The 24102-nt window shown below is 40.1% G+C and overlaps 1 protein-coding gene and 1 long non-coding RNA gene across 10 annotated transcripts in view; both read right to left on the bottom strand.

Moving 5' to 3' along the window:
• Positions 1-1472: 1472 nt before the first annotated feature.
• Positions 1473-5902, bottom strand: LOC128629366 (uncharacterized). The gene is made up of 2 exons (XR_008393736.1): positions 4999-5902; positions 1473-4419 (listed from the first exon to the last, which is right to left on the bottom strand). It is a non-coding gene; the product is annotated as an uncharacterized LOC128629366 (long non-coding RNA).
• Positions 5903-9238: 3336 nt separating this feature from the next.
• The window catches only part of coro1cb (coronin, actin binding protein, 1Cb), a 69795-nt gene continuing 54931 nt past the window's right edge, over positions 9239-24102 (bottom strand). For all 9 annotated transcript variants that reach the window (XM_017496175.3, XM_017496170.3, XM_017496171.3 and 6 more), the window contains 4 exons: positions 22663-22808; positions 16842-16899; positions 14024-14266; positions 9239-13773 (listed from right to left, as the gene is read on the bottom strand). In XM_017496175.3, coding sequence (XP_017351664.1) covers positions 13654-13773; positions 14024-14266; positions 16842-16899; positions 22663-22808 — 567 coding nt within the window. In that variant the 3' untranslated portion in view covers positions 9239-13653. The remainder of the gene's footprint in view (positions 13774-14023; positions 14267-16841; positions 16900-22662; positions 22809-24102) is intronic.

The raw sequence follows: 24102 nt of genomic DNA, 5'->3' as shown, positions 1-24102 counted from the left end.
TGTTCATATTGCAGAATTATTGTGAATGTGTAGGCTGATGATGCAAAACAGCTAGCAGTGCTACATTATGTTGTTTTTTGTATTAAAGAGTCTGACCGCTGTAGGGATGAAGGACCTGATGTAGCGCTCTTGCTTGCATTGAGGGTGCAGCAGTCTGCTGCTGAAGGAGCTGCTCAGGGACCCCAATGTCTCATGCATGGTAAGAGGAATTGCCCATGATAGATGCCAGCTTAACTAACATCCTCCTCTCCCCAACCACCTCTATACTGTCCAGAGGGTAGACCAGGACAGAGTTAGCCCTTTTTATACAGTACATCTGTGTTTATGGACCAGTCCAGTTTATTGTTGAGGTGAAAACCCAGGAATTTATACGTCTCCACCCTCTCTATGTCAACACCCTGGATGCTTACTGGCATAGACCGGGGTGGCCTCCTGCGGAGGTTGACTACCATCTCCTTTGTCTTGATGCCGTTGAGGCAGTTGAAGTCCGCTGTGTACAGGGTGAAGACAAAGGGAGCGAGCACTGTACCCTGTGGTGCTCCCGTGCTGCTAATCACCACATCAGACATACAGTCCTGGAGCCTCACATACTGTGGTCTGTCAGTGAGATAGTTGATGATCCATGCAGCCAGATAGCGGTCAACTCCAGCTCCCAAAAGCTTCCCCCTAAGTAGTGATGGCTGAATTGTGTTGAAAGCACTGGAAAAATAAAAAAAAGCATGATCCTCACAATGCCACCAGTATTCTCCAGGTCTAGCAGTGATCTGTGCATCAGGTAAATAATGGCGTCATCAACCCCAATGCCTGGTTGGTAAGCGAACTGTAGAGGGTCTAGCTCTGAGCTCATCAGGGTCTGCAGCTGTTGCAGTACAATCCTCTCCATGGACTTTGTCAGGTGTGAAGTTAAGGCTACCGGTCTGAAGTGGTTGGACTCCCTATGATGTGCAATTTTGGGTACTGGAACCACACAGGAAGTCTTCCAAAGTATTGGAACTTGCTCCAGTCTCAGGTTAAAGATGTGCAGGATGACCTCACTGAGCTGATCTGCACAGTTTTTAAGCAGTCTGGAGCTGATTCCATCCGGGACCGGGGCCTTTCTTGCCTTGATCTTCTTTAGCTCCTTCTTCACCTGATTGACTGTCAGAGGGAGACTGCAGGGGGGAGTTATTGATGATCCCTGTTGAGTAGTATGGGGGGAGGGGTGTGAAACCTCCTCGAGTGAGGGATGGTGATTGGTGGAGAGATGTGAACTGTGTGATGCTAATATCTCAGAAGTGGTGTGAATTGGGGTGGTGATGATGTCTCTGAAGCCCTGAAGGGGGACGAGGGGGTACCTAATGGTCCAAGAGGGATAGGTTGAGTCACTGACAGGTCTGAGGTCTGGTAGGAGGGGGGAGGAGGTGGAACTGAATAAAGTCTATTATAAAACAGATTTAATTCATCTGCCCTGTCACAGTCACCGGATACAAGGCCCCTCCCACTGTCTTTGTTCTGACCTGAGATTGTTTTCAGTCCCCTCCAGACCTCCCTGTTGTTCTCCTCCACCAACTTTTTTTCTGTAGCTGTCTTTTCCTTTGCTTATCTCCCCTCTGAGCTGTTTCTGAACCCTCCTCAGCTCTTCTTTGTCCCCCAATCCGAACAGTCTCTTTTTTTTCCTTTAGCAGAGCTTTGAGCTCAGGAGTCACCCAGGGTTTTTTTTGGAAAAACACAGAACCTTCTTCTTAGGCACGGCGTTCTCCACCACTTAATGTAGCCTGTTACACAGTGACTGAGACGGTCAATGTCCTCCCCATGCAAACTACAAAGCATTTCCCAGTCCGTAGACTCAAAACCGTCTCTTAGTGCCTCACTGGTCTCCTCAGACCATTTTTTTCACATACCTTGTGATTGGAGGATGTTTATTCACCAATGAAATGTAGACAGGCGAACTGTGGGTGCAATGTCTGCAGCTGTGACACAATAGTGTGTAGAAGATCACATGCCGCTGTAGCATCAGCCGAGGGGAGGATGTAGACAATTGTAGATGTAGACGATGAAGTGCGACAACTCCCTTGGCAGGTAATATGGCTACATGCTAACTGCTAGCAACTCAATATCCTTAGTGCACCACTGCTCTTTAACCCTGATATGCCCAGGGTTACACCATCTCTCATTAACAAACATCGCTATTCCGCCATTCTTCCTCTTACGGCTCTCCTTTGCTCTCCTGTCCGCTCTCACAAGTTGAAATCCATCCAGTGTAACCAGTGAATCCGTACTGAGATCGGCCAACCATGTCTCCGTGAAGCACATGATGCTACACTCCCGGTACTCCTTCTGCAGCCTGGTTAGTGCCGTTAGTTCTTCCATCTTATTGGAGAGAGATCTCACATTCCCCATAATAACAGACGGAATGAACGGTTTGTACTGTCTTTTTCTCTCCCGACATTAAAGTCCAGCTCTGCTTCCCCTTCTCCTAATTTCCTTGGGATCACCGGTTTTTCTGTAGGAAGAATCCTGGTGTTGCTCAGTGCTAACAGCTGCTCCCTAGTGTAAACAATAGAGCCGCGGCTGAATGGGTCTCCCAGTGCAGAGCAGTACAATTTCAATACAATTTATTTGTATAGCGCTTTTTACTAGGGATGCACCGAATGTTCAGCAACCGAAATTATTCGGCCGAAAATAGCAAAAAAAAAGCATTTTTGGTGTAAGTTAAAAGTGAAAAGGCCGAATAAATTTGACCAAACAACGACGTGTTTGATGACTCGACCAAATAGCCTACCAACCAGAGTGAGACGCTCGAATGTCACAACCTCGATGAGGGGTCGAGCTATGTGCATAAGTTACGTGCTCTTCGGATGTTTACTGTGCGTTTGTTTTGTTTCTGTCAAGTCACGAGACGTAAGGGAGTAGAGTACGGAAGCAGGTAAAGACGTATTTATTTTAGGGCAGGCAGACAAATCCTATATCTACTATAATGCTCCACGAGGTGTACAGGGACGCGAGCGATACATATCCCCTATATAATCAGCCGTATATAACCGAATAGAACCATTTTTTGCACTCTTGTCAATGCACTTTTTAATGCACTTTTTTGTTGTAGGCTACAGAGTATTATATTCTTTCAGCAGTCAGTTATAGGCCTAACATAGGCTATTCAAGGGGGGCTCAAAGACGACCACATAAAAATATTTTTATTTTACTCATTTATTTATTTAAAGTTATATTGTGCCTTGTTGGTAGCCTATGCCTGCTGGAATTAAAAAAAAAATGTTTAGTATTAAATAAATATTTTGAAATTGATTTTTTTCTTTGAAAAGCAAAACAAAATAGTAAAAAGCACATTTTGACTATTTAATTTATGCAATGGTGAAAAAAAGGGCAAAATAAATGAAAAAAACGCAAAAAAACATGTTCGGTTTCGGCCAAGTTTTTCATTATATTCAGTTTCGACTTCGGCCAAGAATTTTCATTTCAGTGCATCCCTACATTTTACAATGGACATTGTCTCGAAGCAGCTTTACAGAAACATATAAACATGGGATACAGATTTTAAATGTGTGAATTTATCCCAATTGACCAAGCCGGTGGCAATGGTGGCAAGGAAAAACTCCCGAAGATGTTAAGAGGCAGAAACCTTGAGAGGAATCAGACTCAGAAGGGAACCCATCTTCATCTGGGTAACAACGGATAGTGTAAACGTCAAGGAAAGTTCATTATGGTTTAATATGAAGTCTGTTTGCTGAACTAGTCCACTGATCAAGGGAGACCCAAGTGCAAAACTGCATGCTGTAATTGCAGTCCCAGTCCCAGACCGCAGTCCCAGCAACCACAGCAACTGTGTCCATTTGGAATTGGAGTAGATGAGAGCTCCATCCAGAGGTAGGGCATCTGAATGGATCAGGCAGGTCCAGAGAGCAGAAAAGATCAGGATCTCTAGTATCTCCATAAAATTGTGTGTGGCTCGGCAGAAGTAGAGAGGAAGAGATTGTTAAGACTGTGCATTACGTAACAGAAAAAAGTACTCATGGTAGGCTTGAGTAAACAAATACATTTTAAGCCTAGACTTAAACACTGAGACTGTGTCTGAGTCCCGAACATTAATTGGAAGGCTAATCCAATTAATAACTGTGGGGCTTTGTAAAAGAAATCTCTTCCCCTGGTGTAGCCTTCGCTATTTGAGGTACCATCAAATAGCCTGCACCTTTTGATCTAAGTAGGCATGGCGGATCATAGAAAACCAAAAGTTCGTTTAGATATTGTGGTGCGAGACCGTTTAGTGCCTTATAAGTCAATAATAGTATTTTATAATTAATGTGTGATTTTACTGGGAGCCGATGTAGTGTTGATAAGATCAGGGTGATGTTGTCGTACCTTCTGGTTCTAGGTAGGACTCTAGAAGCTGCATTCTGGACTAACTGGAGTTTGTTTATGCACCTACTGGAACATTCAGACAGTATGGCTTTACAATAATCTAGAGGTGACGAAAGCATGAACTAAAATTTCTGAATCATGTAGTGACATTATATTTCTTATCTTAGCAATATTTCTATCCTAATAATATTATCTACATGAGCATGAAATGATAGACTGGAGTCAATAATCACTCCAAGGTTTTTTACTGCTGCACAGGACGAAATGGAAAGACCATCCAGGTTCAGATTAATATGTGATCAGAAAGCTTATTTCTAGCTGCATGTGGTCCTAGTACAAGTACTTCTGTGTTATCAGAATTAAGTAAGAGGAAGTTAATAAGCATCCAATGTCTAATGTCTTTTACACATTTCTCAACTTTATTAAGCTGCTGTCTGTCGTCTGGCTTTGCTGAAACATACAAGTGTGTATCATCAGCATAACAGTGGAAGCTAATTCCATGTTTATGAATAATTTGAGGTAGCATATATAAAGTAAAAAGCAGTGGCCCAAAACAGAACCTTGTGGAACACCAAATTTAACCTCAGTATGCATGGAGATGTGCGTTGGTACAGTCCAACAAACAGAAAAATAAATATTGCTAACCTTCACAATTGCATATCCATATCCGTATCGGGCGGCTGTGGCTCAGTTGGTAGAGCGGGTTGTCTGCTAATTGTAGGGTTGGCGGTTCGATTCCCAGCCCGCATGACTCCACATGCCGAAGTGTCCTTGGGCAAGACGCTGAACCCCAAGTTGCTCCCGATGGCAAGTTAGCGCCTTGCATGGCAGCTCTGCTACCATTGGTGTGTGTGTATGAATGGGTGAATGAGACACAGTGTAAAGCACTTTGGATAAAAGCGCTATATAAGTGTGCCATTTACCATCAGCATACACAACAATGAAGATTAGGGTAGAACAAGGAAAATATACTAAACTTAACCAAAAAAGATTAGAGTTGCTGCAACAGGCTGCCTCCTCCAGGCACTGGAGCACGGGTGTAAGATGTTTCTAACATCTTGCTGGCATAATTTAATATGTTGATAGGAGTGCATCACAGTGTAAAACATGGCACATCCTGTTGCCAGGAGGTCGTGCTATTACTTTAACTTAATATTGGCATGTAGATGTCTTCATGCCAGGATTTGTATCGAACATGTGAAGTTTGTTGCAGATTGAACATTATGACTGAGTTAGTGCAAACGTCACTTCCTGTTTCCTGTGGGCAGCACTTCCGGCTATGATTCATATCAAACATATTTTGGGAAGATTAGGCTTTGTATGTTTGAGTTATAACAACTTCCTGTTTAATAGCAGTAATAACACGCTTAAGCACATAGCTAAGTGTTGCTAGCATGTTTAGAATTTGCTGGCATATTTTTATATTTTGCTTGAAATACATCAGTGAAAAACATGTCACTTCCTGTTGGCAGCAGATGGCACTATGACTATAACTGAATATTGGCATGTAGAAGTCTTCAAGCCAGAAATATGTGAAGTTTGGTGCAGATTGAACATTGTATGTTTGAGTTATAATAACTTCCTGTTTAATAGCAGTAATAGCAATATAATAATATATAATATAATAATGTAATAGTTTAGCATTTAGCTAAGCATGTTTTAACATGTTTCTAGCATGTTTAGAATTTGCTGGCATATTTTTATATGTTGCTAGGAATTATTCAGTGTAAAACATGTCACTTCGTGTTGCCAGTAGTTGGAGCTATGACTGTAACTGAATTATGGCATGTAAATGTCATCAGGCCAGGACTTTTATCAGACATGTGAAGTTTGGAGCAGATTGGACATTGTATCTTTGAGTTGTAACAACTTTCTTTTTCATGGCGAAACATCCAATTTATGAGACTGCCATGCCCACGCCATGCAGCGAAAACTCAAAAGCTTCGTAACTTAGCATTGTCCATGCCTTTAGATGAGACTGACCAAATATGATTTTGATCTGATGAAATCTCCAGGAGGAGTTTGTTAAAATATGAGGCCTGGAAATGGCCAAATCTGAGCAAAAATTTAAGAGAGAAATTAAAATCGCTGACTTCCTGTTGAGTTTAGGGCATGGCTTCAAGAGACTTTTCTGTACGGTTTCACAGTTTACACGTTTACCAAATTTCGTACATGTAGGTGAAACATAGGCGTACATTATTGAAATATTGTAGGTGGCACTATCGAGCCATTTTGCAACACTCAATTCTACACCTTGTATCAGATGTAATTGTTCACCACTTTTGAGGTGTGTCCAAAGTTGCATGAGTTTACAAGCATGTTTAGGCCTCAAAAATGTGATTCATTTCATATCGAAATTTGTCAGGCCGCCACGAACACACCCTTCAAATTGGCACCCTATCCGGCCGGTGCTCAAAAGTAATGGCACCCCGCATGGCCAACTCTCAAAAGTACCGGCGCCCTTGACGGTTGGCTCTAAACAGTATTGGCGCACTACACGGCTGGCTCTAACAATGCTGGCGCCCTATCTGTCCAGCTCTCGAAAGTATTGGCGCCCTACGTGGGCGGCTCTCGAAAGTATTGGCACTCCATCCCTGTTTCGCCATGTCAAGCACCACTCACATTTTCTTCAGGAAATGTACCGGTCTAGTTATTATTATAATTATTCTTCTTCTTCGACTTTTTTTTCGGCGCGTAACTAGTCCCGCACCGTTTGTCAGAGATCGACGGCTGAGGTGTCAAATCGATTGGCTTAATGAGGAGAAGTGTGCTATGACTTTTATAAGCGATTGGAATGCCGGAATTCCTGCTACGGAAACTCAAATCAGAAAATTTCCCATAGACTTGCATTGGGTTTCGAAAATATTGGCCCTCTAAACAGAAAGCTCTAAAAGTTTTGCCTCCGTACACATTCGGCTCTAAAATGTATTGGCACGTGATCTTGTCGGCTCTCAGAAGTATTGGCACCCTATCTGGCCGGCTCTCAAAAGTATTGGCACCCGTCATGGCCAGCTCTCAAAAGTACTGGCGCCCCTGACTGTCGGCTCTAAAAAGTATTGGTGCACTACACGGCCGGCTCTAACAGTGCTGATGCCATATCTGTCCGGCTCTCGAGAGTATTGGCACCCTAAGCTGGCGGCTCTCGAAAGTATTGGTGCCCTGTCCCTGTTTCGCCACGTTAAGCACCACTCACATTATCTTCAGGAAATGTACCGTTCTAGTTATAATTATTCTTCTTCCACTTTCTTTCGGCGCGTAACTAGTCCCGCACAGTTTATCGGAGATCGACGGGTGAGATGTCAAATCGATCGGCTTATTGAGGAGAGGTGTGCTATGACTTTTGGAAGTGATCGGAATGTCGGCATTCCCGGTACGGAAGCTAAAAGTATTGCCTCGGTACACATTCAGCTGTAAAATGTATTGGCACAAGATCTGTTTGGCTCTCAGAAGTATTGGCACCCTGCACGGACAGCTCTCAAAAGCACTGGTGCCCTTGATGGTCGGCTCTAAAACGTATTGGAGCACTACACAGCCAGCTCTAACAGTGCTGGCGCCCTAACTGTCCGGCTCTCGAAAGTATTGGCACCCCATCCTGGTTTCGCCACGTCAAGCACCACTCACATTTTCTTCAGGAAATGTACCAGTCTAGTTAGTGGTGCTTGAAAAGCACTGGTGAAAGTATCGGTGCCCTACAATGTCGACTCTCAAAAGTATTGGCACCCTACGCGTTCGGCTCTCAAAAGTACTGGTGCCCTATATGTCCAGCTTTAAAAGTATTGGCACCGCACCGTATCTGCTTTTCCTTTGTTGACAATCGTGACATTTTGACACGTGCATTTGTTTGTTTCTGTTATGCCTCCTCCTCGATCTGTCATTGGTTGTTGTTTCACGTGTGTCTGAATTGCCCTCAGCCGACAGCTATTACGACGCTGATTATGTTTGTATATATACTGCGCGCCTCCCAGCACATGGCGCGGAATATTAGATATAGATAGATAAGAAACTTGGATAGATATAGTATAGTAGATTAGATTAGAACCTTAGTATTGATTCTTTACCACAGTTAGTCATAGTCATAGTCATTGTCACAGTCATAGTTCTTGTCCATGTCATGTTTCATGTTTAGATTCATCTGTTTGGTTCACGCTGGTTTCTCCGCTCCCAGTTCATAGTCATAGCTTATGTTTCATGTTTTGTATATTGACCCTGTTTTCCGTGACCACGACATAGTTTCCTGCCTTGCCCCGTTTATGCCTGTTTGCCGATCGCCTGACCTCTTGCATGTTTTGGATTACGTTTTTGGATCACGTTTTGGATTTACTTGCCTGTCTCGCTTATTTAATAAAACTGTCAAACTGCATTTGCATCCGTCCTATTTTCCTTACGTCATGAGTCGTGACAGATGATAAGCAGGTTTTTTTTTTTTAATTTTAGAGTGTGCACTTGTAACATGGTCCCTGAGCTCTAAGAATCCAAGGGCCAGGAGTCCACCTTTCTACCGAGTGTGTTACACCGCCCCTTGATGCAGCATGAGCAGTAGTTTGAAAACATGAGGTTGGCTGGCTTCATGTATCTATCTCATATTCACTTGATAGACTTCACCCTCTCCAGTTTGTAGCTTTCGTATGATAGTGAAGCCTAACTGTGTGAAAGAGTTGGCCAAAACAAAATGACAAGAAGACAAAAAACCTTAAAGAGATAAATGATGAAATTATACCAGCTCAAAGTACATTATCTGTAGTCTACTGATGATACTTTTTCTCATTTTCTTTCCTCGTTTTCATGAATAAGCTGTTAAAAAGTTACTTTTACAATTACTCATTAGTATTGCATTTAAAGGCAAGACACCGTCATCAAAGCTGAATACATCACACAGTTGAATCCATAACATATTATGAACAGGGTTTATTGTGGGTGGGTCATTTACAATGGTAAGGGCCAGTTGGTAGCCACTGCTTCAAGGAGGCCAAGTTCAGATATCAGCTCAGAGAAAAGTGGGTTTAAAATCAGTTTTTTACTATTATGTGACTAGAATGATTTGAAAATGGTGCATAAGGTAGAACATAGACATACTTCAGCCTTTTTGAATATTTACAGTCAGGTCCATAAATATTTGGACTAAATTATTCTTTTTAGCTGTCTACCACAGTATACTGGAGCTTAAATTAAATAATAAACATGAGCACAAAAATGCAGACTTTCAGCTTTTTAGTGAATGTACATTCAAATTTGATGAACAGTGTAGGAATTAGGTCCATGCACGTTGCGTTCATTCGTTTTTGAAAACATTGAAAACAAAATAAAATCACAACACATTCATCAATTTTTTGTTTTAATATTGAAAATGAATTTACTAATTAACTATGTTTAAACCCAACTTTTGCTCAAAAATGCAAAAGATTTAAAACATGCCTCATTTATACTTTCTTCCTGTCATATTTTTTGAGTTGGAGTTATTTCATTTTGTGGCATGCTCACATAACCCAAGTGTAATTTAACTAACTGAAATCGTGCAGAATCCATCAGTGGCTTCGTCAGACATCCTTCGGGCCGAAAAGTTCATTATGTGCTTCTCAATTGCAGTAAGAGGGACCGTGGTGTAAAAGGGTTACAGTAAGGGAGAATGACTTGTCCACTGGGAAAATTAGCCTGGTTTTTCAGTAAAGTTAGTTTTAGGTTCGATTTTTATTGGATATTCACTTTCCCCTGCCCTTGTTCTATAGAGGCGACAGTCTTACACAGATATCAATACCACCATTGGTTTAATTAATATTCAATTATTAAACACGAACATAAAACATTTACTCAAAAATACCAGTGCATATTAGAGATGCATATTTAAGAGAATGTTCTGATCCATATCACAGTGAATGTTGCCTAAGGGACCATCTGTCAATTCCACCAACTTAGTTAAAACATCAACAGGCCCAGTTCTTGCAAGGTAAAGAAGGTGGGCAGTCTGAAGCCACCTCATGAGTGTAAAACGCACTATTACTTTCAGCCAATAAAAACATTGAAAAGTACTGCAGTTTTCTGTTCTGCCGTTATTTTGTGATTGGTTGTGGCAGTCTACAGCCCTTCCTCAAACTTCTCAACACACCACCTGCCTCAAATTGCTTTTAACCAATACACAAATCGTAAAAAAAAAAAATAATAAAAAAGATTAATGTTGTCTTTGACTATGTTCTGACTCAGTGGACAAGACAGACATTTGGGTGAGCTCTGACCACCCCTGCCCATGCCTAGAGCCGGCCCGAAACATTGAAGTTTTCCACACATTAATTAAAATTACTTATAACTATTAACATACAAAAGTAATTTAAAAACACACATTTTACATTCTAAAGGCTGTAGCATGCTCACAATGACTACGTTTACATGGACAGCAGTAATCTAATTATTGACCTTACTCTGATTAAGATAACAATGTGATTAAGGTGTTTACAGTCGCTTTTAGAATACTCCTGTCATGTTCCCATTTTACATGTTATAGAACATAATTAGATTAACAGCCCGCGTCATTACGTCACCGCGCCACGCCGTCTGACGTCCCTCCAGAATTTCACGCGTCAACATACAGTTCGTCTTCCTTATGGTACTGTATACAGTTTTGGGTGTTTTTATTTAATTTTTTTACGAACGCTGTAAGTGCAGTTAATTATTTGTCATGCTATACGTGCTAATAGACAACTGCTTGAAGCCATGGGCTGTGTCTCAAACTGAGTACTTACCGTCTATATAGTAGCCGAGATACATGTATTTTTCCCCACTACAGGGCTATAGTAGGCAAGTATGCGGTTTGGGACATAGCCGAACTCTCTTGTTTGCCGTAAAATGTTGAAAACTGCCGTGTGTGATCGTGTCCTGTCGCAAAATGCAGTAAAAACTCTCACATGACGTTCATAATGTGATTAAGGTGTTTACATGTCTGTAATACACGTCCATAATGCGACTAAAACAGGAGTACTCCACCTGTCTTAATTCGATTAGAGCTTAATTCGAGTATGACCTTAATTAGATTAAGGTAAGTAAAAACTGCTGTTTACATGGTAGATTCTTAATCAAAGTATGGTCTTAATCGGTTAAGAGTGGATTATTGTTGTTACATTCCATGTAAACGCAGCTTATGAGATGCCTGACCTATTAAAATAATTGTATATTATAATTGTAATAAATAAGAGTATTGTATTTGTATAAAGGGAGGTATTGGCAAAATCTAACCTGTAGTACATTCTGCCTGAGATTCTACATCTTTTGGAATGTGAAAAAAAAAACTATTTAGGTGAATTATATCTCTAAAACATTAGGTGAGGTGAATCTCATTGTGAATCTGCTGCAGCCTTTAAAATGTAAAAATGTGTACTTTTAAATGACTTTTGTATGTTAGAACTCATGCCATTTTAATTCATGCTTGGACAACGTCAACGTTTTAACTCAGTGGGTGGAACTGCCAGACTGTCCCTTAGGTAACTTGCGCTGTGATACCGGTCAGAACATTTTGCAAGCATGTCATAAATCGAAATATCTCCAATTCAAAGAATAAGAGGGCAAGAAACTATATATGTGGCATATTTAAAATATTTTGCATTTTTGAGCAAAAAATGGGTTTTAAACATAGTTAATTAGTATTATAATTGTCAATATTAAAACAAAAAAAAATAATGAACGTGTCTATTTGTATTTTGTATTTCAATTTTGAAACACAGACCGAATTACAGCACTTTTTAACAGACCAGAAGAAATTGGACAAACTAATAATCAATTAAATTTTCTTTCTTTTTTTTTTTTTTTTTTTTAAATTTTCAATATCTTTTACATTGAATGACTACCTGTCTGGCACCCATTGGCATGACCAGACACTTGGGCTCTTCCCTGATGATGCTCTGCTAGGCCTTGACTGCAGCTGTCTTCATTTCCTGCTTGATCTGTTTGTTCTTGATCTAGCCAGCTGTTGTGAAGAGGTTTTTCTTCACCAAGGAATAGAATTATTCTGGCATTCATCACAGTTATGTTTCCACATATAAAAAGTGCTGTAAATCATCCTACATTTAATTAAAAATCCTATAAACTGTGTGGACAGGCAAAATAACAATAACTTTGTCACTGTCCAAATATTTATGGTCCTGACTGTACTTACATTTCAAATCAACAAAGTGACTGGACTATTAATAAGCAGGTGAGTTGTAATGAACAAATAGTTTAAATGAACAAATAGCAGCAGTATTTAAAGTGTTTTTCATAAGGGGGACAATTCCATTCAATTCAGCTTTATTGTATAGTGCTTTTAATAATTGGCATTTTCCCAAAGTAACTTTACAGAAATATATAAATTCAGGATATAGATTTTAAATGTATGAATTCCTCCCTAATGATTATAGCTTTACTTTCATATTATACCTTTATGTATAAGTTATTAGTCAAATGAACTGCTGGGAGTCCTATCAGTAAAAAACAACTACTGATTAGAGATAGATCAGTGAAAAAAAATTACATTCTCACTCGAACACCTTTGCTTTATTGCTTTTGGAGAACTTCATAAATATATCAAAATCATCTAAGTGTAATGCATTTATTATAATTAGCGTGGAATAGAAATTCACTACAGTGACCAGCACGGAATTAATCAGAAATCGTGGTGTATGGAGAGTGCTTCTCAATTAGGCACCATGCTGTTCAGTGCTGCTTTTACCTGCAGTGCTAGGTCTTTTTTTTTTTATCTGATTAATTTCTGTGACAGAGTCATATAACCTTTAACCACTATAGCCAAGGTGCACAGAGAGAGGCTACAACTTCTTAATCTCCAGTCTTGAAAAGATTAATAGACAGTGTAAAATTCAGCCAGAAAAAGAATTAAAATAGAAGCAAAACAATAGGCAGGTCAAGTGCACCCTCACAATTGGCAGCACAAAGAATGAAAAGAACAGTAATACTGATACACTCAAGGAAAACACTAGGGGACTTGGCACTTGATGCAAAAATTCAAAGGATCACAACTTTAAAAAACCAAAAAAGGATGAAAATCATGAAATCTAAAAATTTTAAATATTATCAGTTAAACCCACTAGACCATCAAAAAACACAACACAGAGCAAAATTCAGCTGTTTTTTTCTATTCTAATGAATGCTCAGGGGAGGCAAGATGAAAACGTCCATATTGGAATGTTGCTTCAAGTCATAGTCACAAGAAAAAACATCAAGAGGAATGATCAAGTTGAATTGCGATTTTTTTTGGCAGTGACTGGCCCTCTGAAATGTATCTCTTCATATACGAAGATGTTGACTCAGACCTGTAGCAGCACCTCAAATTACCACTTTGGCTACCTGCTCTTCAAGTTTGGCAATTCGCCTGTCCTGAAGTGTCACCAGGTCCCTGAGTGATTTCACTTCTCGGAGAAGCTCCTCCAACTTCACTTCATTTTTCTGCAAAAGAAAAGGGGAGAGAACATTCTAAAGTATACAATCTTTGTAAATGTACAGTAATCATCAAGCTCACAATCATTTGATGTACAGCACTAATTTCATTTGCATGAGTTTATAAACTGGTCTCTAAACTTGCTATTATGTGCAATTGCAGTGTATGCAGAAATTAGAAGCACAGTACATGTAAATGTTTGGGGGAGACCAATCATTTAACTGATGAGTTTATATGATGGCATTACTCAATACTTACTCTAGTGAGCTGAGGAGAGGCAGGCTTTTGAAGAGCTGACATCTCCTCCACCTTCTTGGGTGACTTGTTATCCAGAACATTCTTTTTGACCACCTTGAGGTCACGGTTCTTGCCAGGGACATAGCCATGTTTGAGGGAAATTAGGATAGGATCACCGTTCTTCCCTTCAAACCACTCCTCTGCTTCCAAGGCCCAATCTGGTCCTGCTGTGTCTGGATACAGATCATCCTGGAATAGGTCTGACTGTGGGTGGTAAGCATGAATACAAAAGCATCTGTATGTTATACACTGTGATCATAGGTTTTGTAATAAAGACACTGGGTTGCTATTTTTATAGGTTAGGTTAAACACTATAGACAAGTATAGATGAATATATATAAAATAAATAATCATGGGGAAAAAAGAAAGTACATTCCTTAAAGTCAATGTTTTTATTCATCAAGGTCTAAATAACAATTGTGTGGTACTCATCAACTACTCTAAAGAAACAAATAACCTAAGGTGACAACAACAACAACAAAAATGGAACAGATTTCATTATAAATCATTACAAAAAGTAAACCAACATTCAGAAACCAGGTGGGAAAAAATAAATACAGCCTAGTACAGTGGTTTTCAAAGTGGGGACCGCCAGGGGGCGCCCGAGGGGCCTCAACAATTTGGTGTCAAAAATAAATAAATGCATGATTTGTATACATATTATATACAGTATCTCACAAAAGTGAGTACACCCTTCACATTTTTGTAAATATTTGATTATATCTTTTAATGTGACAACACTGAAGAAATGACACTTTGCTACAATGTAAAGTAGTGAGTGTACAGCTTGTGTAACAGTGTAAATTTACTGTCCCCTCAAAATAACTCAACACACAGCCATTAATGTCTAAACCGCTGGCAACAAAAGTGAGACGACCACTGCCTTGCTAAAGAAGCTGAGGGTGAAGGTGATGGACTGGCCAAGCATGTCTCCAGACCTAAACCCTATTGAGCATCTGTGGGGCATCCTCAAATGGAAGGTGGAGGAGCACAATGTCTCTAATAACCACCAGCTCCGTGATGTTGTAATGGAGTAGTGGAAGAGGACTCCAGTGGCAACCTGTGAAGATCTGGTGAACTCTATACCCAAGAGGGTTAAGGCAGTGGTGGAAAATAATGGTGGCCACACAAAATATTGACTGTTTGGGCCCAATTTGGACATTTTCACTTAGGGGTGTACTCACTTTTGTTGCCAGTGGTTTAGACATTAATGGCTGTGTGTTGAGTTATTTTGAGGGCAAATTTACACTGTTATACAAGCTGTACACTCACTACTTTACATTGTAGCAAAGTGTCATTTCTTCAGTGTTGTCACATTAAAAGTTATAATCAAATATTTACAAAAATGTGAGGGGTGTACTCACTTTTGTGAGATACTGTATATATATATATATATATATATATATATATATATATATATATATATATATATATATATATATATATATATATATATATATATATAAAACAAGGAACACCTATACACACTCATTATCCAATCAGCCAATCATGTGGTAGCAGCAGAATGCATAAAATGATGCCGATTCAGGTCAAGAACTTCAGTTAATTTTTACATCAAACATCAGAATGGGGAAAAAGTGTGATCTCTGTGATTTGGTTGCTGGTGCCAGATGATCTGGTTTGAGAATTTCAGAAACTGCTGATCTCCTGGGAATTTCCCAGAATGGTTTGAAAAACAAAAAACATCCGGTGTGCAGAGGGTCTGAAACACCTTGTTGTTGAGAGATCAGAAGAGAATAGAAACTCTTAGCTCATACTGGTATGAGCTAAGAGAAATCTATTGTAACTCAAATAAACACTCTTTACAACTGTGGTGAGCAGAAATCTCAGAATGCACAACCTATCAGACCTTGAGGTTGATAGGCTACAACAGCAAAAGACCACATCAGGTTCCATTCCTGTCAGTCAAGAACAAGAATGTGAGGCTATCGTGGGCACAGACTCAATGAAACTGGACAGACTGGAAAAAGACCAGGTGATTTTTTTTTCTAATCTTCAACTGTCCAGTTTGGGTGAGCCTGTGCCTATGATTCCTGTTCTTGGAGTGGAACCCGATGTGGTCTTCTGCTGTTGTAGCCCTTCCACCACAAGGTTTGATGTTGTGTGTATGGTTAGACGCCCTTCTGCTCACCACAGTTGTAAAGAGTGATTATATGAGCTACTATATCCTTCCTGGCAGTTTAAACCAGTCTGGCCATTTTCCTCTGACCTCTCTTCTCAAATATATTTGATATAAAGATATTTCCACCCAAGGAACTGTTGCTCACTCAGTGTTGTCTGCACACAGGATGTTTTTTGTTTTTCAAACCATTCAGGGAAATTCCCAGGAGATCAGCAGTTTCTGAAATTCTCAAACCAGATCATCTGGCACCAACAACCAGGCCACAGTTAAAGTCACAGAGATCACACTTTTTCCGCATTCTGATGTTTGATGTAAACATTAACTGAAGCTCTTGACCTGAATCGGCATTATTTTATGCACTGACCTGCTGCCACACGATTGGCTGATAGGATAACTGCATAAATATGCAGGTGTACAGGTGTTTCTATTAAAGTGGACAGTGCATGTATATATTCATACATTACACATATACATACACACACACACACACACACACAATACTGTAGCGGTAATTGTCAGGCATTGGCATGCTGGTTAACATGCTGACTAAATATAAAAATCTATACTGTTTATGATGCATATCTATACAGTAATAGTACAATGTTAATACAGTTACATATTTGCAGTAAGTAGTACCTTTCTTGGGACAGTCATGATAATTGGCTCACACTTCCTCTCATGAAGTTTATAAAACCTTTGAATATAAAGATGAGTTCACATCAAATCACACAACAGACAGTAGTCAGATCAGCTTTAATGATGACATTAAATGTAAATTTAAATGTCTTTTTATTCCTCAGCGTGATATATTTCTGAATGAAGCATCATATTTGAGCCAAATAATTAAGATGAGAATCTGGTCTTATCCATTGGGGTTTTTTGATTGGCTTGTGAAAAACAAAACATAAAGTAAGATCTAGACACTAGCCTGCAGTTGTCACAATTTCCCCTTGAGTCAGTGCTGCAGTATTGCAGCATGCTCGAAAAACTGAAGCGCAAGCTCATGCATGAGCCGGGTGCGCGAGCCCTTAGTGAACGCATGCTTTTCGTTCTTCATGACATTGACTTTGTTTACATTGGGCACATGCTTTTGTTATGGTTATGTTCTGTCTCTGCCCCTGTTTTGTAATTGGTTGTTTTCCGAATTTGTGCCATCATTGTTTTCAGCTGTCCTGTGTTTGACCCATGATTACCTTTTGTAATCATATATATATACACATATATATATATATATATATATACATAATCATACATACATATACATATTATATATATATATATATATATAATATGTATATGTATGTATGATTATGTATCTATATATATATATATATACATATATATATATATATATATATATAGATACATAATCATACATACATATACATATTATATATATATATATATATATATATATATATATATATATATATATATATATATATATATATATATATACACACCTTATATAAAACCTCATGTTTCTCGATTCCGGTTTATTGAATTTGTTTCTTGTTTCTCGTTTTGTGTTTTGCCTTGGCCTGTTTATGCCCATTTGCCAATCGCCTGACCTTTTGCATGTTTTTTGAGCATGCGTTGGATTACCATTTTGGATTTGTCTGTTTGCTTCTCTCCGTCTACTAAACATCTATAACTGCACTTGTATCTGTCCTAACCTCCATTTTGTGACATAATACTATGCCTCCAACACGGATGCAGCAGGAGAGCGAGGAGAGCATCACAGCAGTGTACATGGGAATGTCTGGCCACCCTTCATATCAGTCCAGTTTCCCCAGTGGACTGCCATAGACCTCACGGAGACGAATTTTGGATTGAGTGACTACCTGAGGCAATTCTTGTTCCACAGCCAAATATACTTTTTGAGCCTGGCGAACCCCAAGCCAGACAAGAAACAGTGGCATGGGTTCATTGTGTCCCAGATTTTATGGCCCGGCCCGTGAATGGGTGGAGCATCTGGCCAGTACAGGGTCCAGTGCCCTCAATAATGTAACTCAGTTTGCGAACTATTCTTGAAGGAGTTTGGGCATCCAGGGCAGAGCAATAACCTGGATCAACTTCTGAGGGGAGTCAGAGTCAGTGGGACAAAGCCTGACCTGCCATTCCACACCTACTATGTGGATTGACAGGGCAGCCTCCACAGCTCAGTTTCAGCCCCCGGCCGACAGGGGTGGTGGAGGTGACACCGACCTGCAAGACCGAGGGCTGCGGTAAAGAGGGCCAGCTACAGTGTCTCACATGCAGGAAACTTGGGATCCAAGGATCATGTTTCTGCTCTCTGGGATGTTTCAAGAGCAGCTGGGGTACTCAGAAACAGCTCCACAAGAGAGCACCTGCTGAGCTCCAGCCGGAGGTCAATGAGGCGACCTCATCTTCAGCGCTCCATCCTGAGACCCACAAGGTGGTCTCACCTGCTGAGCTCCAGCATGAGACCCATGAAGCATTTTCATCCCCAGAGCTCCAACAGGAGACCCATGAGGCGGTCTCATCCCCAGAGTTTCAGCCTGAGACCCATGAGGTTGTCTCATCTCCAGAGCTCCAGCATAAAATCAAGTTTCTGCTAGAGGTCAACAAGGTGACTTCCCAAGCCAAATTCCTGTCCGAGGTCGAAGAGACGACCTCTCAAGCCAAGTTCCTGTCCGAGGTCGAGGAGACGACCTCTCAAGCCAAGTTCATGTCTGAGGTCAAAGAGGTGACCTCTCAATCCAAGTTCCTGTCCGAGGTCGAAGAGAAGGCCTCTCACAACACGTTCCTGTCCGAGGTCGACGAGGCGACCTCCCATGCCACATTCCAGTCTGAGATCGATGATGTTACCTTCCACGCCAAGTCCCAGTCTGAAACCAACGTCACGACCAACCAGGCTCTGCTCACAGCTGAAACCGAAGCCACGACCAACCAAGTTATGCTCACGACAGAATCTGTTGACACGAACAACCAAGTTCTCCTCACACCTGAAACCAAAGTCACGACCAACCAGGTACTGCTCACTCCTGAAGTCGACGACACGGACAACCAAGTTCTGTTCAAGCCCGGGTCTGCCGACACAACCAACCAAGTTCTGCTCCCACCCGAGTCTGCTGACAAGGACCACCAGGTTCTGCTCACGCCCGAGTCTGCTGACACGGAAAACCAAGTTCTGCTCATGCCTGAAGTAGACGTCATGACTAACCAAGTTCTTCTCATGCCTGACACTGACGACACGATCAACCGAGTACTCCTCATGCCTGAAACTGATGACACAGCCAACCAAGCTCTGCATACCCCTCAGTCTGCTGACATAGCCAACCGAGTTCAGCCTGCAAACTTGATGGAGAATGATACTCAGACTCTCTGCATGACTGAGGACGTTGCTCAGCATCCAAATACAGCTGAGGATGCCACTCAGCCACCCTGTTTTACTGAGGAAGTTTCTCCACCTCCCATTGCAGCCAAGAGCTCTGTTTTGCTTCCCTACTCTGCCATGGATGCCACTATGCCAAGGTTCTATGAGGACATCACTCTGCCTTCCTGCTCCTCTGAGGACGTCACTCTGCCTTCCTGCTCCACTGAGGACGCCGCTCAGTCTCTTGGTAGAGCTAAAGACATTTTGCTCAAAGGGCTAGGACCACTAGGGGAGGGGAGTGTATTCTGGTGCTCTGGGAGGAGCACCTTTGGGGCGGGGCTCTGTCACGATTTCCCCTTGAGTCAGCGCTGCAGTATTGCAGAGTGCTCAGAAAACCGAAGCGCAAGCTTATGCACGAGCGCGGTGTCTGAGCCCTAAGCGAATGCATGCTTTCGGTCTTGAATGACATTGACTTTGTTTATGTTGGACACGTGCTTTTGTTATAGTTATGTTCTGTCTCCACCCCTGTTTTGTAATTGGTTGTTTTCCAAACGTGTCATCATTATTTTCAGCTGTGCTGTGTTTACCCCATAATTACGTTTGTTATATAAACCTCTCGTGTCTCTGAGCACTTTGCGTAGTATTGAGTTTATCTCATTACCAAACGGTTGTTCCAAAGTTCTCGTTCTCAATTCTGGTTTATTGACTTTGTTTCTCATTTCTCATTTTGTGTTTTGCCTTGCCCTGTTTATGCCCGTTTGCTGGGCACACAATCATTTACACACCATATACACAGCCACTTTCAAGTTTTTCTTACTATTATAGCATCAGCAAATGGCCAAACTGTTCCATTTTTGACAAGTGCCCTCAGATTAGTGTAGTGAAAGATCAGTTTAGTGAAAATATCTCATTCTGTTCGAGTTATAGCCATTTAAGTAAAAGTGGCCACGCCCACTTAAACCTTTTGACATGCCCTTGCAAGGGTAAATCAAGAGTTCAACTTTTTTTGATAACTATTGATCTAACATGTCCAAAGTATTGTCCTGCAATAGATTTATTTTACTTGATTAAAAAAAACCTATGAACAGTTTGCAAAAGTAGGTTTTTAACATTATCTGAAATAGTTTCCTAAGGGTTTGACAGACACCAGTGGTTCCTGAGGCAAATATGTTTAGAATGAGAAGGCCTATCATTTGATATATATTAGTTACGTTTGTTCAAAACACTGCATTATATACAACCGTTAACACCAACAAATATCATGATACCGCCACCTAGTTTCTGATTTCTTTCAAACTTTGCAGAAACCTCTTAGACCAAGAGTCAAACAGGCCCACCAAGTTTCGTTCCGATCAGCCATTGGTAACCTTGTCTAATGTCTACTGAAATTTCATTGGCTGATGACGGCCATGTTTTTCAACATACGTGAATATGCTCATAGGCAGTGATGGCAACTGAGACAAAGACACTGTATGCATATTTTGAAGTCAACTGGATCAACGATTCCATAGTTACAGCCAATTTCAGGTTTTTTCAGTATTATAGCACCATCATGTGGCAAAACTGCTCCAACATTTCTGGGCGACCATATATTGTCCTCAAACATAAGCATGCCAATTTTGGTGAAGATATCTAATTTTGTTCAAGAATTATAGCCATTTATGTAAAACTGGCTACGCCTACTTCCTGTGTTTTCACATACTGTAGTCGAAAGTCTCAAGTCGAAAGTTCAAACTTTTTTTTTGATAACTTTTGATATTGAAACTCCATAGAATTGTTTGGCACTGTTTGGTCCTGATTGCAAAAGTATATTTTACAAAAAAAATCCAAGATGGCGGAAAATTTTTATAGGCGGAGATATATATGGTGTCTGGAATGATTCTGGATTGTAGTCATGGGCTGCCTGAACCAAAAATGCCAGGGGTGATTTTTTGTCCCAGTCCAGCCATGGTCATCATGTGCTAATTAGCATACTCATTATGTCATCGTGTTGTATTTACATTCTGCCTAGTGTCTTGTTTGCTTCTCTCCTACTCTCTATGCTCACATACTGTATTTTAACAGCTGAATTCCCAATAAAGCTGTTCTTATTTACATATTGTTCTTTTTCTGTTATCAGACAATGGAACAAGTATGAAATAGTGACTGAAACACAGCCCATTAAGAGAACATGTTAACCAGCAGTCACTTCCAAGCCATTTCCAAGCTGCTGCTCTACACTGCTAAAATCCTGATTTATTACCACAACGTCGAATGACAAAATCACCATACACATAAGTTAAAAACAACGGGTGTGGTGTGATTTCGGCTATATGTAAAATAATCGCTCAGAGAGAAAGTTAGAAGTGAATGAATGTGCTGCTCTTCTCTGCCACTCACTGAACAGAGTAGCCACAGAGAGAGGTGTGCCCATAGTGGGAAAGGAGGACCTCACGCTCGCAGGTACTGGCGACTCTTCTACGGAAAGTAGCTAAGGTTTGTCCAAAAAGTTGCTAGAATTGTCAGTAGGTGCTTTTTTGGAAAAAATAATTAAAAGGTCACTAGAAGTGTCTGAAAAGTGGACCAAAACTGTCTTTGTCAAAATGAGTGAGGGAATAGCAGGAGGATGGTGGGGAGGGGCTGCAGTGGGAAGTCATATTTAAGCGAAAGGATTGTATTCATGTTTATCAAAAATAAGCTTAATTATTTAGCAATTTTTGTTTATTGACTTTTTATAATTCAAGCACTTTTTAAGCACCACTAGATAAAATATGGCTATTTTCAAGGTTTTCCAGTACTTAAATTTCAAAAAGCCAAGCACTTCAAGCACCTTGTACGAACCCTGTACTTGGAAAATATGGTAATATTTGTTTTAGATCATACTGCTTTAATGTGAACCACTGATTTTTACAGAGTGTGTCAGATTTAGTGTCTAACAATTACTACACAGAGGAGTGATGTTTCCCTCCAGTGGAGGCATAAAGCTTTGTCACAGGCATTAGAATACATGAAAATTGATGGTCCTTTAAATTCCTATAATTACTGGTCAATCCAATACAATTACTCAAGCAGACCGGATTAAATTCAGTTCCTGCAGGCCAACATACATATATGGTGTAACAACGTGATGCTATGTACCTGGCAATCTCACACTTATTAACGTCTAGGCCCCTTTTGGGCATGTAGCCCATGCCCCTCTGTGGTTCTTTGCTGGAGAAGGTGTTAAGGTAATGAACGTATGGTGCTTCATCTGTAATCTCAAAGTAGCGGATGCTGCTGTCTCCCTGTGTGAAGAGAAAAAAAAAGACTGAACAATAAAAATTTACATAAATGTTACTTTTTTGAATGCCCCTCTTTATAAAATTGGTCTCTGTTTGCTTATTTCGTTTTATTACTGGAGCTACAAGACGAATGTTGCTAAAAAGTGAGGTAAGTTGCCAGTTTAGCACTATGCAAATTACATTTCTCCACTCCAAGAGGCTCTTTTTCCTATTAATTCCATATATAATATATATATATATATATATATATATATATATATATATATATATATATATATATATATATATATATATATTATATGCTGTATTTAGATTTGGGGGAAGTTGATTTTTCCTGGCACCCCATTCAAATTATTAAAATTACCTACATGCAGTACACGCCAAATTTTTATTGCGTAGATGTGTCATAGATGGGGCATTTCAATAGTGTCTTTACCTCCTTCTTTAAACACAAGCACTTGCCTTTGAGCCCCCAAAAAATGGGGAATAGAAAATGCGGACGGAAGAAACAGAATGCGTTTTTTTCTTTGCTGTCGGCAACAAAATGATGTAATGTAAAAGCAAAATACTAAATATAAATAAATAAACAAACAAATAAATAAATAAATAACAAAAAAGACTAATGCTTGGGTTCCCAGACTTTTATGGCAAACAACCCAAAATGAACATTATTAATTTTCTGCAACCCCAAGCCTTGAGCACCGTAATATTTTTTAATTCCACATTTATAATTTAAAAGTCTTCAGTTCCTGCTTGTTCTTAGTGTATGAAGGTATCTATAAGAAACATTGATTACCAATGAAGCTGACCAGCGTGCATATTTAAATTATAAACAGAAATATAATGATGGATGATATCAGAAAGACTCATAGCGACCGATTCAAGCAGTGTGTTTGTGCTAGAAAATTATCCATGAACAAAATGTATTTATTAGAAAATATTCCACAGGTGGGCAACTGTCTGCATGAATTCACAAATTTTGCACATCCGCAAATCAGTATGTCCATGACTTCACATTTATTTATATGGGTGTGTGAATATGTTTTGCCCCTTATTCACTGCAGCAACTGTAGCAAAAATGTGAGTATAGAGGATTTGTGAAAAAATAAGCATGGCCTATGGAAATTATTTGAAATACATCATTCCACTGTAAGGAAAATCATCTACAAGTAGCACAGATTTCAAACAACTGCCAATTTGTGCAGGACTGGCTGTCCCAGCAAATTCAGCCCCAGAGCAGACTGTCTGATGCAAAAAGAAGTCTCCAAGAACCCAAAAATTTCATCACAGAATCTGC

The sequence above is a fragment of the Ictalurus punctatus genome, chromosome 28 (assembly GCF_001660625.3).
Source record: "Ictalurus punctatus breed USDA103 chromosome 28, Coco_2.0, whole genome shotgun sequence".
NCBI lineage: Eukaryota > Metazoa > Chordata > Actinopteri > Siluriformes > Ictaluridae > Ictalurus > Ictalurus punctatus.
This window is presented reverse-complemented; position numbering and strand designations above follow the sequence as displayed.